General features: G+C 33.0%; 1 protein-coding gene across 1 annotated transcript in view; it reads left to right on the top strand.

Moving 5' to 3' along the window:
• Positions 1–16292, top strand: part of GBE1 (1,4-alpha-glucan branching enzyme 1) — a 271724-nt gene that overhangs the window by 42114 nt on the left and 213318 nt on the right. The window contains exon 2 of the mRNA XM_025375689.1: positions 9238–9407. Within this exon, the coding sequence (XP_025231474.1) occupies positions 9238–9407 (170 nt within the window). The remainder of the gene's footprint in view (positions 1–9237; positions 9408–16292) is intronic.

The following is a 16292-nucleotide window of genomic DNA, read 5'->3' as shown; positions in this document are numbered from 1 at the left end:
TGGTCTCCCTTGACCCCTCACATCTGTGGCCCAGTGCCAGAAATTAAGAAAGAATATTTAACAAGTAATAGCCACTACTTACTTTTGGAATACTATTTTAAATAGTAGCAACTTTTAGAAGATAATAGTTTTGAATTTACCTCATACTCCCCCCCCAATACTTAATGATCTCTTTATAATCATAACTTCTCTATATATTTTATTAATCTGAGACTGAAAGTAGCGAATTTTCATTGCACTTAACTTTAAACTAAGTAAGAACAAAACCATGACTTAATTAGCTTTTATTGCTTCACATCAGAAAATAAGAGACTAAATTTTTTCTTAAATGTGGACTGAGGATGTGTTTATTAGATTGGTCACAATGCATTTGATTGTGTTTTAGAGATGGTACAATGTGAATAAAATTTAAAAAGATTAAAATTAATCACACAGTGTATGCTTGTAATGGGATTAATGTTGAAATTTTATTTTTCTATGAAAATTAGCATAGCAGAACAATTCCAAATTTTTCAAGGTTTTAAGTTTTCTACTTAGAAATTGAAGACTAATGATTTGCTGAAAGTAGTTAATAATTTACAACTAAATGAGATCTTCATTTTTTATTTTTTTAAAAAGGAAAGATGTAACATTTCATAAAATAATCTATTTTTTGTGATCTAGTTATATATAAGCACAGCCACCTTGACATCAATGATATTATTCCATTTTATAAATGAGGAAGCAGAAATTCTGAGAGTATTAAGTGAGAATTGAAGGTCAGTTGCTAAGGGGACTAGAAATATAACTCAGTCTTTTATTTCTAAATCTATTCTTTCTTGTGTAGTACCATGCCTGGCACATAGTAGGTGGTATATACCATTTAGTCCTAGACATTATGAAACAACTCATTTGATAGCTGGTTTCAAATCTCATGAACCTAGGCATTGATAAAGATTATAATAGTGAGAAGAGTTGCTTGAGTGAAAAACCGCAGACCGGCAGTTTGAGCAGAAGTGAAAGAGTGGAAATTAACTGTCTGCATCTCACTTTTAATCAGGAGTTGTTTGCACAGAGTAGTTTGCCGTCATTTTAAAGAACAGTGAGAGGTTTGTGTTTTCGCTTCTGGAAGCAGGTGGTCTCCAGTGGGTCATCATATCCCCAGTTTATTATTCACCTGTGCAGATCTGTATACATTTGATCTTGATATACACCCAAGCTGATGAATTGAATTCTCAAGTGAGAGAATACTATCTCCTTTTATAGCTGGTCATTTGGTCACACAGAATGTTAAAGAGGAAGAGTGAGGAATTTATCTAAGGACTTCTTCCCATTTTCTGTCTCTTGTTAGTCAAAATTTGTCCTTTGGAGCCTTTATTCGTGTACACATTCATTTTATTTTGCTATGAACTAAATGTTTATATCCACTCAGAACGTAAATGTTGAAACTCTGATACATAATGTGATGATATTTGGAGATGGTACCTGTGGGAGGTGATTCATTAGATCACAAGAGTGGCCCTCTCCTGATGTGATCAGTGGCTGTATAAGAAGAGATTGGGGAGTGTTTAGCTTGTTTCCTGCCTTTCCTGTCTACCATGTCAGGATACAATGAGAATGTGGCCATCGGAAAACAAGGAAGAGTGCCCTCACCAAACGCTGGATCTGCTGGTTCTCAGTCTTGGACTTCACAGCCTCTAGAACTGTAAGAAATTAATGCTTGCTGTTTAAACCACTCAGGCTATGATAATTTGTTATAACAGTTCAAGCTGATCAAGACGTGCAGTATCTGGCCTCTTCAGATAGTTGCTTGCAAGCCACAACCTCTATGTACAAGGAGAACTGGTGGGACTGAGTAAATCAGGAAGCCACCTATATTATGTCTAATACAGTTACAGGAATTATATCTTTTTTATATTCTAATAGTCTATTAATTTTTCTGTTTATCTCATTTCCATCAGTCTTATTGAATACATTGTGTATCTATTCATTATTTCACATGAAAGATATTATGATAAAAAGATTAGAAACATTATTTCATTTGATTTTCAAAGCAGACTTAGAAGGTAAGTTCCATTATTCTTATTTCAGATTAGAAAATTTAGTTACAGTTGGGGAGCAGTAGGATTAGGATTCAAATTCAAACGTAGTAATTATAATCTTAAACCTAACTCTAATCATTTTATCACCATTCCCTAGAAAGAATCTGACAGATAATTGGTGCTTACTAAATATTTATTCATTGAATACTTAACTATGTGCCAATATTTTAGTTACTAGGAAGATATTAGGGTTCAAACTAGATAATTTTCCCACTCTTTGTATAATTTCAAAGCAAAGAATTCCATTTAGTTTAGTTAAAAGGAAAGAATTACTTCAGAATTACATTGTGTTTTCTGATTGTCTTTATCAATAACTTATGTAACGCTTTCCTACTCCTTGCTTTCTCTTCTACGGTCTCCCGTACGTAACAGAAAATATCTTCAAGTCATAGACTTTGTAATGTCCTTTATCTCTATATTCTCAGTGACTAGCATAGTACTGGATGTACAGTAGACTCTCAGTAATGCTTGTATAATAAATAGATGGATTTCACTATTCCTTGTCACCTTTGCTCAAACAGTTTCATTTCTACTGTTTTCTGATAGATGAAGTGAAGAGTGTATGCCAAGTTGAATACAGATTGGAAATGCCACTGAAAATTTATGTAGGATTTTGAAAATAGATGCATTTGGTTATTTGATAACATTTACATTTTAAAAATAAGAAATAGTTTTCAAAAATAAGAAACCATGTGTACCATGATGTCATTTAAAAAAATTCTTTTCATTGCTCACTCTTGTATAACAGGAGGATCTGCCAGTATCTGTGCTTAATAGTCTACTTAATAAATACTTTATTAACTTATGGACTCCGCCTAGTAAAATTCATCCAAAATTCATCCTTCAAACTGCTCCCTGTAAAACATGTCTCTGATCACATCAGTTATCTCCTCTGTAAAGTTTTTAAGGATTTTGTTTTTTATTCCACATATTATCTGATTGCAGACAATCTTTTTCATCCCAATTGGCCTCTGGAATACTCCACTTTCTCCTGCTCTGACAACACACAGCCAGTCGTCATGTCATCAAGAAGCATCCAGATTTTACACATGTAATGCCCTTCTCTGGCTTTTCTCAAGCTGTCAAAAGATATTACTCATCCTTCAAGATACAGCACAAATGCCAGCTACTCCCTAAAACCTTCTCCCAGTCTCTTCTTCCAGTCAAAATCACTCCTTCTTTCCTGGTCTTGCTCATTCTTCTGTGAACACTTACTTATCTCAGGCCTATCCTGTCATGAGTTGCACAGTGTTTCCCACTGCACGGATGAACACCTTACAAGAAGGATCTTGTTTTATGTAACTGAATTATTAGCACACAATAAATATGTTTATCCTGCAATAAGTATGTTAGGGTATTTTTGTTGAATAATTGCCCTGATTGAGGAATATAAAATACTCACTTTAAAGTCTCTAATGCTTAACCCTCATTTGACAGGCTTAATATATGAATAATTTTATATATTTTGGTTACTTTTCACTTAAGAAAGTTTCTGTGAGACACCTGCAGTATTTTTAAAGACTGAGTTGAAGAGCTTTTTTATCCTTCCAAAGATTCTCAACTCTCCACTCCTTTAACCCTATTTCCTCCCTTTGAGCTGTTAAAAATTTCTCTTGAACTTTTACTTCTGTGCTTTTTCTTGCTTCTAATCCAAGTCTCCCATAGGAAGCAAATGACAAAGTAAAATCTTAAAAATAAGCTATTAAGAAAAGAATTTTCTTCATGGGTTTCTTGGGTTTCTGTCCCGCTCAGAAGCACTCGAGAATGGATTCTATACCCAATACATTTCCAGGGAAGGGATTATCCATCTCCACTGCCATATCTCCTGTGTTCACAGCCCTGTCTGAAATTAGAGCTTCAGTGCTGATCTAGGATGAACCAGCTGCCTTCCAGGAGAGCAAAGATTTTAGCTTGTTTCATTTTTTTTTTTTTTCATAACTATCTAAACTACCCCCCGCCCCTCCTCCCCACCCTGGGTAGTCTAGTCAACTTCATTTTCTTCCAACCTTTCCATAACTCATATGTTCAAATGAATTTGGAGTGTGTGATATGTATTATGTGTTGGTATATTTATATTTGTGTTTTTCTATTCCAGGAAAAAAATGGAAAGCATTCTTAAACAGTTTTGGAACTTGAGGGGAAAAATCGTAACGTAGCTAATAGCTAATATGTGTTTTAAAATCCAAGCAAGTGTAATAAGTAAAAGAAAATTGATAAAGTAAAAAGTACACTATAGTGTTACCACTTCAGGGTGGAGAAAAGTTCCAGCTACCATTTATTGAACGCTGTGGGGAATGCTCCTACTGTGTTTCATTGATTCCTTACAATCTGTGAGGTTCCCTCGAGCCCCCAGTTAATGTGTTAAGAAAATCAGGAAAAAGGAGATGAAGGGACTTATTCAGAGTCACATATGGTGTATGTGAGTCAGGACTTGAAAGTAGACTATTTCTGGAAGTAAAGCTAATATCAGCTACCCCTGATTCTCTTAATTATAAGATTAAATTAATTAAATATAATTATAAGATTAAATAGAATTATAAGATTAATTACCTTAAGAGTAAAACATAAATAACTTTCTTTAAAAGTGAAATATGACTTTTAATTTGAGATTTAACTTGAAATCTACCTTTTGTGATTAATGATGTGATGTCCTTATTGCTTATTACCTTCTTGATCTTGGACAATTTATTTATTTATGTTTGCCTCTGTCTCTTCCTATGTAACAGAGGATTTAAAACATTGATATAGAGGTCACATCTGATAATTTTTGTAACAGTTCTTTATATCTATACAAAATGCTAGTTCCTATACTAATTTCATTTTATCTTCTTGGTTACCAAAAATTTGACCTAGTTTTTAAATATCCTCTAAATTCACAGCAAAATATTAAGAGAGATGACTATAGTAGGAGAGGGCACAGGCATGATGAGTTTGCTGTATCCTCAGGCATTTTCCTTTTTGAGCCACAGTGATTTCAAAGTGCAATGTGTATTTCTGTGTCAGAAGCTGTAGGGCTGACCTTGAGGGAAGTCAAGATACTTAAAGTAATATAATGCTATAATTGTGTTTCCATTGAAATTTTACTAAATGGGACATTTGAAAATACTTTAAGAAACTTTTTTAGAAAATGATTATTTTTTAAACTTAAACTTTACATAAATCTAAAAGTTTATCGTAAGGTATTATACCAACATTGAAAGTAAAATGATTACATTTGTTTACCCTCCCAATGTTATACCTTTTTGGAAAATCAGTAGTTTTCCTTTTATTATGAGGGTGTATGTGTGTGTATATCTTTTACCCTAAGTTCAATTTTTGTTTTGTTGATTGTTCCACATTGTTTGATCATTTTATTGCCTGTTATTACTTATATAATTTAATATGGATTAGCATTTCCATATTCCAAGAAGTATAGCTGACTGATATCTGGAAGAGGTTAAAAAAAACCACACACACACAGAACATTTTCTCATATGATTTGAAGAGTTTGCATATGGTGTTCCATCAGGCCTGCATATCTGGTTTGTTTGTCTAGGTAAGTATTTTAAGTATTTTGAAGCAGTTGCCACTGTTTACATTAGGAAGAGTTAATAGAAAAATCTGTATTTTTTTAATGTTCTTGAATAATTACATGATTGGACAAAATATGCTACGTAACAATGAGCTGTAACTATTAAATAGAGGCTGTGCTTTTAGATGAGGCTTGTACTTTCCATCTCAACAGTTTCTGCTTTGTTTTCCTTAATTATTTTATCATCAACTTTGCAATTTTGTGTTTCTTGTGTGTTGTCAGCTCCTCATATTTGTTACACCAGCCTGGCTCATTTGGGTGGTTCAGTTTATGTCCCCTTGAATAAAAACTATCTTGTGAGACTGGGATTATTTCGGGCAGGATTCCATATCAGCACATTTTGCCCTACTTCATTTTTTTTAATGGTTGTAATATAATTTATCATTTGGATATTCCACAGTTCATTCACCTAGTTTCCCATTGTTGCAAAGGTAGGTTATTTTCCATGGTTTTGTATTATAAATAATAAAGAATAAATAGTATTGTATACATAGATGTCTTTGCATCTTTGTGTGATGTATATCCAAAGGACAGATTTCTAAAAATAGAGTTACTTACTTGAAGAGTGTGATTTTGAAATTTTCAAAGCTGTTGTCAAATTGTTTTCTAATTGATATTTCAACCAAGAGCATTTGAAAATGTCTTTTCTCCTGAACCATATCCCATCTGTATAGACTATCATATGTTTCTGGGTCTTTTAGGTGGAAAATTGAATTTTGAAGTTTAGGTTTGCACTTCTTTAGTTATATATGAATTTGATCATTGTTTCTAATGTTTATTGGCTACCTGTGCTTCATTTTCCATGAACACTTGAACTTATTTTTAAAATATTAAAGTTTACAAGTCTGATCTCTCTGTAAGTTATTTTGTTTTAGAGATCTACTTTTTATGACAGACTTATAGATTTCAATATTTTATTGAATAAGCTATCCTTTTCTTACTGTTTTGAAATGCCCTTTCATCACATATTGAATTTTTACTTCGGCTTAATACTCTTTCAGAAACTCGGATTTGCTCCATAGATCTATTTCAAATGATTTAAGTTCCTCAAATTTTATAAACCTAGTTTTACATACTCAGTAAAATTCCTATAACTATTATATAAAATTATGTTGCTGTTTTAATTATGTGAAAAATTATAGTTTTAGGAAAACTGTACTTCATTTTTCTTTAAATGGTAGTTATTTGTTATACATAATTAGAACAATGCAATGGAGAAAGTAAAAAGAAACGTCACCAAAATAATCTTCACTGATATTAAGGGTATATAATTCTTGATATTTTTGTATGCCTATCTTTAGATGGAAGGTTAGAGAAAATGCTTGATAGAAATACTAGAATGAGACATGAGAAAATAAATGTCTGTTAACTTTAATTTAAACAATGAAATTAAAGTGAAATGAAAAGAAGAAATTATTGGAATTCATATACAACTTTCTTTACTGTAAAGTTTTATTTCAGTGCTTGTCTAAGATTAATAAAGACATGAAAGAGTATAATGATGACAACCTTAAATTTTACTCTGTGTTGAGTGATTCTCTGCTATAAAATTTCATCCTCCTTTCACTCATCTCTTTTTTTAAATACAATGTTTTTACTTTGTCAGCTGAGATCCCTTTTCATGATCACATTCACACAGTTCCACGATTGTCTAGCCAAGGTTCTATATTTAAGGAGTCAGTTCTTAGACACTCCTACAATAACTGTTCGTTCTTGTGTTTGTTTTTAATTTTTAATTGCCATTTAGAAAAATGGAAAGTAGCTTATTTTTCTTCAAGAATGGTTCATTAGTGTCATTCACTAAAACTCAATTTTAAATTTGACAGTATTTTTAAAAATTCTTTGGATATGAATAGAAACTTGTCTCCTAGGATATTCCTAGATTACTACTTTTCCTTCTTAGAATTGTGTGGAGTTGGTTTTATCTTTTGGTTTTTAATTGATGTTGCCTTTTTCTGCCTGGTTGTCTATAGACTCATTTCTTTTATCTTTTGAATTGCAGTTGCTTAAATTGGAATATATTTTGTGTGTGTTTGTTTCCCAAACTTTTCTTAAAAAATTGTATGCTCTTTTTAACATGTGGATTTAATTCTTTAGGAAAATTTTCCAGTTTTATTCCATCTGTATTCATTTTATTTAGTTTTATTTTTCAGTCAGCAGCTATCCATATTTGGATCATATTTTTTTGTCTATGTTGGGTGTCTCTTATGTTCTCTTTAATATATTCAAATTCATTGTTTTTCTTTAATTATTTCAATTCTCAATTATTCATTTAATAATTTGCTATTTTTGCTATACTATGTACTTTTTTTTGCTGAGTCTAAACTTATTCATCATTATCTATTGATATACTTTATTCCTCCATTTATTTCGTTGTCTACAGTCTTTTACTTTTCATTCTCTTGTCATATAATCTTTCAGCTCTTATTCTTTTGAGTTTATTTTTAATTAAGTTGTATAGTGTGAAACATTTGTAAAACGGTCAATTTTCTATGTAGCTAAGTTGAGATATTGTTCATTATTCTGCATCTCAAATTTTGTATATTCCCTGGATATCCCGTACCTAGATTCCTGCCATCTTTCAGGGCAAGATTGCTTAGCCCTGAGGGTATGGGGAGGTATAGAGAAGCCTATTGGCTTGTATAGTATTGTATACAATATTGTATACAATTTTATATAGTTCTGGAACCTTCACTTCTGACATACAGCACCAGCCACATGGTTTACTTCTCTAATTTTACCAAGTTTTTCCTAGTTTGTTTCTTACTGGATATAGGGGATACTAATGAAAATAGGGTAGTGATTTTGGTGTACCGGTACCTGATGTAGGGGAACTGGGAAAGGATCAGGAGCAGGCATGCACTGCTGTTGGTCCTGCTTAGGAATCTGTGATTTCTTCTTGTGGCCACTGGCTTTTGTACTTTGATATGATGTATGTTCTTGCCATGCTTAGTTGCTTTAGGGAAGGAAAAGGCTGCAGGCCAAATCTGGCCCACCACCTGTTTTTGTAAATAAAGTGTTACTGGAACACAGCCACACCCACTCATTAACTTTTTGTCCATGGCCCCTTTCATACTTCAGAGACATCCTTGAGTAGCTGTGACAGAGACCATATGGCTGACAAAGCCTAAAATATTTGCCGTCTGCCCCTTAACAGGAAAAGTTTGCCAAACCCTGCAGTAGGCTAATTTTATTTTTCTTGCTGAATTTTGACTGTGTTATTTCATTTCCTTAGGAATCAGAGGAGAGAGATGTAGAGGTTCTGTTTCATTACACTGTCTTGACATGGAAGTTGCTATAATGCTAGTTTTTAAAAAATTCATGAAATAGTATAACCATCATGTTTCGTCTCTCATACCAGTGCTTGAAGTTACCAAAAATGCTAGTTAGATTAGCTCAGTTTATTTTAAATAAGAGTGATTTTATCCTACCAGGTAACCTCTACTAATAAATGAAATTATTTATATTATTCCTCTTTAATAATGTCCTTTTTTTCCCTAAGTAAGACTAAAGCAGTTAATTACAGTTGCTTTTCTAGAAGACTATTTAATTTTCTAACTTATTTTCTTTCACACTTCTTCAAAGGTATAAACAGTTTAGCCAAATTTTGAACAACATTGGAGAAAACGAAGGTGGTATTGATAAGTTTTCCAGAGGCTATGAATCATTTGGCGTCCACAGATGTGCTGATGGTGGTTTATACTGCAAAGAATGGGCCCCGGGAGCAGAAGGAGTTTTTCTTACTGGAGATTTTAGTAAGTACTTGAAAGCATTGAACTAAATAGTGATATCTTATTAACTATTTAATACATGTATTTCTTATATTTCATATATTTAACCATACGGACATTAATGATTACAAATAAATATCAGACTTTTCAGATAGAACCTTCTAATTTATTAAGCTCTTTGTGTGGTCCAGCTGTTTCTGTTATAATGTGATACGTGTATTCTTGACTTTCTGTTCTGTAAAATCATGTACTAGAAATAACAAGGTTTACGAGAAAAATGCTATTAGGAAGACAACTCCAAATTTACTCAACTTTGTTAGCAAGCTATGACAAAACAAGTAGCAATCCAGGTAAAAATACTGGCATAGTTAAAGCTCCACTAGCATTCACACCTGGGTGGCTGGAATCATAGTTCTTGGATCCTCTGTATAGCCTTATACTCTTTTCGGAGACTTCAATAAAATTTCGGAGATAGCTAATCTGGTGAGTAACCTCCATCACTCATTTCTTTTGTTCCTTTACCTTGGTTTAGAACACAATGGGAAATCTCTTCTCAGCCTCGTCATTTGCACTGTTAACTGCACTAGACAGAGTTAATGCTATGGAAAACAACGTCAGGTTTCTAGCTTAGAGTCTGGTGGGAGGAAGGACTGTAATGTAAATAACTGTAATACAATCTACTAGGTTTTATTCTTGAAGGGTAAATACATTACTGGAATGATGACAAGGAAGAAAGTTCAGTTTTGAAAGTGGAATAACTGGAAAAAAACAGGCCTTGGTAAAGGTTCTTGATACAAGGAAAAGGAATATCAAAATGATCATAATCCTTTAATACCATAGAATGGTATAATATTTAAAATTTGATTTCACTGGGTTCAAAAGTCTATATGCTGTATTATTAAACTTTTATGGCATTTTAGAAACAGCAAAACTGTAGGGACAGAAAACAGATCATTGTTGTCAGGGGTTGGGGTGGTGGGTAAAGGTTGATTACAAAGGGACATGAGGGAACTTTTGGGGATAGTGAAAATGTTTCATATCATGACTGTGGTGCTAGTTACCTGACTGTATGAATTAATCAAAATTTATAGAACTGTACATGTATATAGAACAAATTTTGATGCAATGTAAATTATTCTTAAAGGAACTTGACTTAACAAAACTTTGGGTTTTACATTAATATGCATTGTCTAAGACAGCACTGTCCCACAGAAATAAAATGCAAGCAACTTATGTGATTCAGAAATTTTAGTAACAATATTTAAAAAGTGAAAGGAGAACAGTATAATAAAATTTAATAATAATAAATTGTATTTACCTAGGATATAAAAATATTATCTTTTTAATATTTAATCAATGTAAATTTTATTGATGAGATTTTTATTCTTTTATTATACTACATCTTTGAAATCTGGGTACAGCAAGTCTTAATTCAGATAGTAAGTTTTCATTGCAAATACAGTAATCTTTCAGTATCATTAGGGGACTTGTTCTACAACTTCTCGTGGATACCAAAATCCAAGGATGCTTAAATCTCTTGTATAAAATGATGTAGTATTTGCATATAACCTAGATGCATGTTCTCTTATACTTTCAATTATGTCTAGATTATTTACAGTACCTAATACAATGTAAATGTTGTATAAATACTTGTTATACTATATTGTTTATGGAATAATAACAAGAAAAAAAGGCTGTTTCAGTGTTCAGTGCAGATGCAACCATCCATTTTTCTTTTTCAAGTAGTTTCAATCTAAGATTGGTTGAATCAGTAGATGTGCAACCTGAGGGCGGACTGCACTTAATTTAAAGTTTAATAAAATTTTCAGTTTAAAAGTATGTGCATATACCCAGTTTTTTTCCAAACAAAATTAAGAGGTTTCCAGTAACTGACTTGAATAACACTTCTAAAATTTAAATTTAATAAATTAATTAAGATGAAATAAAATATAAAATTCAGTTTCTAAGTTGCACTAGCCTCATTTCAAGTGCTCTATCACCTCTGGTAGCTACTGGCTTCTTTACTGGAAAGTACAGGTCTAAGGACTGAAAATAATTCATGGTGTAGTCCCAAAAATTAGAAGTGTCTGGGAAGTTGTTGGAAAATTTCATGGACACTTGTAAAAGACCATGAGATCTAATAATTCAGATTAGCTTGATGTGGTGGTAATTATTCAACGTATTTTGAGGATAAGAGACTACTCACTTAAATAATGTTTGTTATTAATAATTTTTTCTTTTACATAAACACAGGTACTTCCCCATCTTCTCTACGTCACTGCCTTGACTTTTTGTTACTAGACCACTTAGAAATCTGCCTATAATCAAGGCATTCTATTTTACTAGTTTTCTTTTTTAAAATTCCATGTAGAGGTTGAGGATATTGAGAATGTTTAAGTTAAATTTTTATGTAAAGATACCCAACTACTATAAGAACTACCATTAATATCTGATAGTTGTATTTGGTCTCCCTACCCCTACATTTATGATGAAACCCACTTAACAGTTTCTATAAATATAAAAATATAGAAAAGAGACTATATGAAAACTAGATTTGTGAACTGTCATAATGACTATTGCTCATTATTGAAAGTTGTGCTGTATGTGTTTGTAGAATTGCATTTAAAAATTGTATGTTCTTGGACTTAATGCTTAAATGTTGAAAGTCCAGTAATTTAAAAAATATTGTGTAAATAGAAAACTAAAATTACCTGGTCCATATTTTTATTGCAAAAATGTCCTCTGTTAACTTCTTTTCCCAATTTACATTGATTTTTAAAATTCCACTCTGTATAAAGACGTATTGCGTCATTTAAAATTTCTCCATATCCTTGTGATAACGTTCATTTAATGATTCTCAGTCAACAAATATTTAGTAACTAACGGCATGACAAGCAGCAGATGTAATCAGTGGGCCTTTATTTTTATTGAAGAGATAAGAAAAGACTACAGTAAATGAAATTGTGATAGAAAATAGTTAAGGACAGGCAGTATGCTGGGAAAACTTAAGTGTCTAATTTATTTTCTTTCTTAGATGAAAAGATGTCTCTTTTTATGCCCAAAGTTGTAGGATCTCAAAGTCTCTTTGGGAATGGGATCTCAACTTTTTTTCACTAATGGGCTTTGACTTTCAAAAACAAACAAATCAACAAACAAACAAACAATTTGAAAATTGAGAGTGGAGTCTGAATTCTGAGCCAATGATGCATTTAGAAGGTTTCTTTGTAAAAAAAAGATATACACTTGGGTCAGTATGACTTTAGTGAACACAGAATTTTTATTGTGATGACAACCTACGTGAAAATATACTCTTAGACAACTGAACTAACCATGCCTTACACACACACACACACACACACACACACACTTCAGGGATTCTGTATTTCATTTTTCCCTTATTAACATAAAATCCATTTTTTCCTAATAATAGTTGAGCAAAAAGAAAGATTTTTTTCCTTTTTTTTTTTTTGTGCCTACTGACCTGAGACTATTTTAGTTACAGGTACTTAGAATAATCAAATACAAATGCTATTTAAGAAATAAATTGCCGGCTGGCCTTAGTGGCTAACACGTGTAATCTGTAATCCTAGCACTTTGGGATGCTGAGGTGGGAGGATCACTCAGGTGTTTGAGACCGTCTTGGGCAACAGAGATAGACCCTTTACCAGAAAATAAATAAATAAATACAAATAAAAAACTAAATAAATCTTCATGAATTGGTGTGTAAAATAAAACATCATGGGATTTAGAGTTCGAAAACACAGTTGAGTTCTCTAAACAATGGTTCTTCCTCTGGCTCATTGGGGTTTAATGTGATGATATTTGTTTTAACTGCCTAACTAGTTTGCTCCTAACTAGATTGTGAATGTGAGAAATTTTGTACCTTAATCAGTGCTACAGAAATGTTAATTGGCAAGATTAAAAAAAACAAAAACAAAAACAAAACCCTCTTATTTGCAAAGGTCTTTTTATTTCAGAAAATTACTATTAATTTCAAAAGGCAATTGAGCCTTGCAAAAATAAAATAGTGTGTGTTGCCAAAACTCAGGCAGATTTGCCATCCACATTTTAAAACACTACTTGGAAAACAGCTTCACTTTAAATATAGTACATATATTTTTCTTTATTTGAGAGAAAATACAACAATCATTTCTTTTTCTTCCAGTCATTTTTAAACAACTATTTTTTTTAACTAACAGCTGCCGCAGCAACCTAGAAGAATGGTGTACATATATTGACATTCATCAGGATTGGACTCTTACCACTGAAAAAGTATTTCTGGTTAAACTAGAAACTTCTTTAAAGGGCTGAGATGAATTTCTAAAACTTTGAATCATCTGCAATACAGCAAAGACCCATTCTTTAGAAAATTAGATGTGCTTTAAAATATACTTGGAGTTTTGGTTCTAAATCATGTTTATTGCAGGTTGCTAAATAATTGAAAATAACTAGCTGCTTTCCAGTATCTAGATGATAATAAGAGAGAAAGGCAGTAAACTACATATGTCAATATAAAATAATTGGGTTCCTATTTGCTATAACGGAAAGCATTTCATTTAAAATTACTGAGTCTGGGAGCTAGGCACCTTTCAAATAACCTAAATGTCTATCACTGGTAGACTGAAAGAAAGGAAAAAAGAAATAAACCCTGATTTTTATGCCTACAGAAAAAGGAACCACTGATATTTTTGCAGAACGGGAAAGATAGCAAGAAGTTTTTACCTGTTTTTTTGGGCCAGTTTTGTCTGTAATTTTTTTTTCAGTTATATAAGTTTTCAGTGTCATGAAAGCCTTCATATTTCTTAATCCTTCTTGCTCTGAAACCGTGCTAGTCAACATGTGCTCTGCAGACCAGTGGGTTCTACGAACTGTACTGTTTTCAGTGATATTATCAGAAATTGGGAATAAGCATTTAGGAATGTTGATAGCAAATTTGGCAGGGTCATTTTATTTCTGTAGAATCTAATAATTATAATACAAAAATTTGGGCTTGAGTTTTAAGACTTTTTTCTTTCAGTTTTTGAATAATTAATTTTATTTACATAAGTATTAGTATAGGGTAAAATTAAAGTGTTTTGAGAAAGTTAATTGGTACATAATCATGGTCTGAGAAACCCTGCTATGAAAATTAGTGATCATTATTTATTGGTTTAAAGCCATTTCTGGTTCAGGGGTGTAATTGTGATACCAGCTTCTTTTGGATTTTCTTTCTTCATCTAATCTTTTGTGTCTCTGTTAGTCAGCTTTCACTGTGGCATGACATTTTACAAACAACTCCAATGTTTTGATGGCTTACAACAACAAAGGCCTCTTGCTTGTTCATGTTGGCTGTAGTTGTCAGCTGTGGCTCCCCGACAACTCTCAAATTCACTGCACAATACAGGTTAATGGAGTAATCCCAATATGGGGATACACGGATAACATCAGAGAGAGAGAAAGAGCGATGAAGAAACTCTGGGATGGCTCTGAAAACATCAGCTTAGAAGTAACATATGTGATTTGCACTTAATTTCATTAGCCAAATAACATGGCCAAGCCTTATGTCAATGAGGCATGGAAGCCAAATCATCTTTTATGGGGAGGCTTGTGATGGTTAATACTGTCAACTTGATTGGATTGAGGGATACAAAGTTTTAATCCTGGGTGTGTCTGTGTGGGTGTTGCCAAAAGAGATGAACATTTGAGTCAGTGGACTGGGGAAGGCAGATCCACGCTTAATCTAGTGGGCATAATATAATCGGCTTCCAGTGAATATAAAGCAGGCAGAAAAATGCGAAAAAGAGATGAACCTAGCCTCCTAGCCTACACATCTTTCTACCCTGCGGGATGCTTCCAGCCTTTGAACGTCAGACTCCAAGTTCTTCAATTTTGGGACTCGGACTAGCTCTCCTTTCTCCTCAGCTTGCAGACCGCCTGTTGTGGGACCTTGTCATTGCGTAAGTTAATACTTAATAAACTCCCCTTTCTATATCTATCCTATTAGTTCTGTCCCTCTAAGAGAACCCTGACCAATATAAGGCTCATGAAAAATTGGGAACAATAATGTATGACCCATCTTTGTAATATACAGTGTCAGCTTCCCCGATTTTTTGATATTCTAAATATCTTACAGTCTTTGTGGGAAGAGAGTTGTTTTGGCAGGGTAGTGATCCAGACGGATTGTTGAGAAGATTTCTTGACTTGTGAACTCAGATGATCTTCAAGGAGACTTTTGTTCGATAGACATTTTCAACTCCCCATGGGTTCTCTGTAAATGCATTTTTGTTGTGTGGCTTCCCTTCAATTAGGTTTATTGGAAATTTTTCCTAGAAAGAAAGTTTTTGGAGGCAGTCTTGGAATTCTAGATAATGTTTCTTTTGGCACAGTGGTAGCAAACTACAAGGTGCAAAAAGAAGGCTTTAGGTTTGTTAACCAAACCAGTACCTATGCTGAGAAGTGACCTCATTGACATATGTGAACCTAAAGTAAGTATTCAGCAAATACTGTTTTGTAGAAGGTTTTTCAGTACTTCCTTTGGCTTTCCAGCCTGATGTTGTTGCTCTCACCACCTTAATCTGTTTTACCTAATGGGTTGTTCACTTTCAATGGAGTATATGTACAACAGAGGTTTACTTAACCAATCTCTGTTTACTAGACGTAGTGAACTTACTTCTGCTTAACAGATTTCATTGTGAATGCTGCTGACTGATTCCCAGAGAATACTGAGCACAGGTAGTAGACTATAGTCTACTACTACTTTCTCCCATACAGTTCTGCTTCTACCAGTTATACTGTGTATCAGTTTTCCCCCCAATCCCATCAATGCTATTTTTTCACATTATAATTCTATAACTATTTTATATAAAGTGATGATCTATGAATGTAACAGGAACGAAAGTTACTGCATGTTGGGAAAATCTCAGTAAGGAT

The sequence above is a fragment of the Theropithecus gelada genome, chromosome 2 (genome assembly GCF_003255815.1).
Source record: "Theropithecus gelada isolate Dixy chromosome 2, Tgel_1.0, whole genome shotgun sequence".
In the NCBI taxonomy this organism is placed as follows: domain Eukaryota; kingdom Metazoa; phylum Chordata; class Mammalia; order Primates; family Cercopithecidae; genus Theropithecus; species Theropithecus gelada.
The sequence above is the reverse complement of the archived record's forward strand: the minus strand, read 5'-3'. Positions and strand labels throughout refer to the sequence as shown.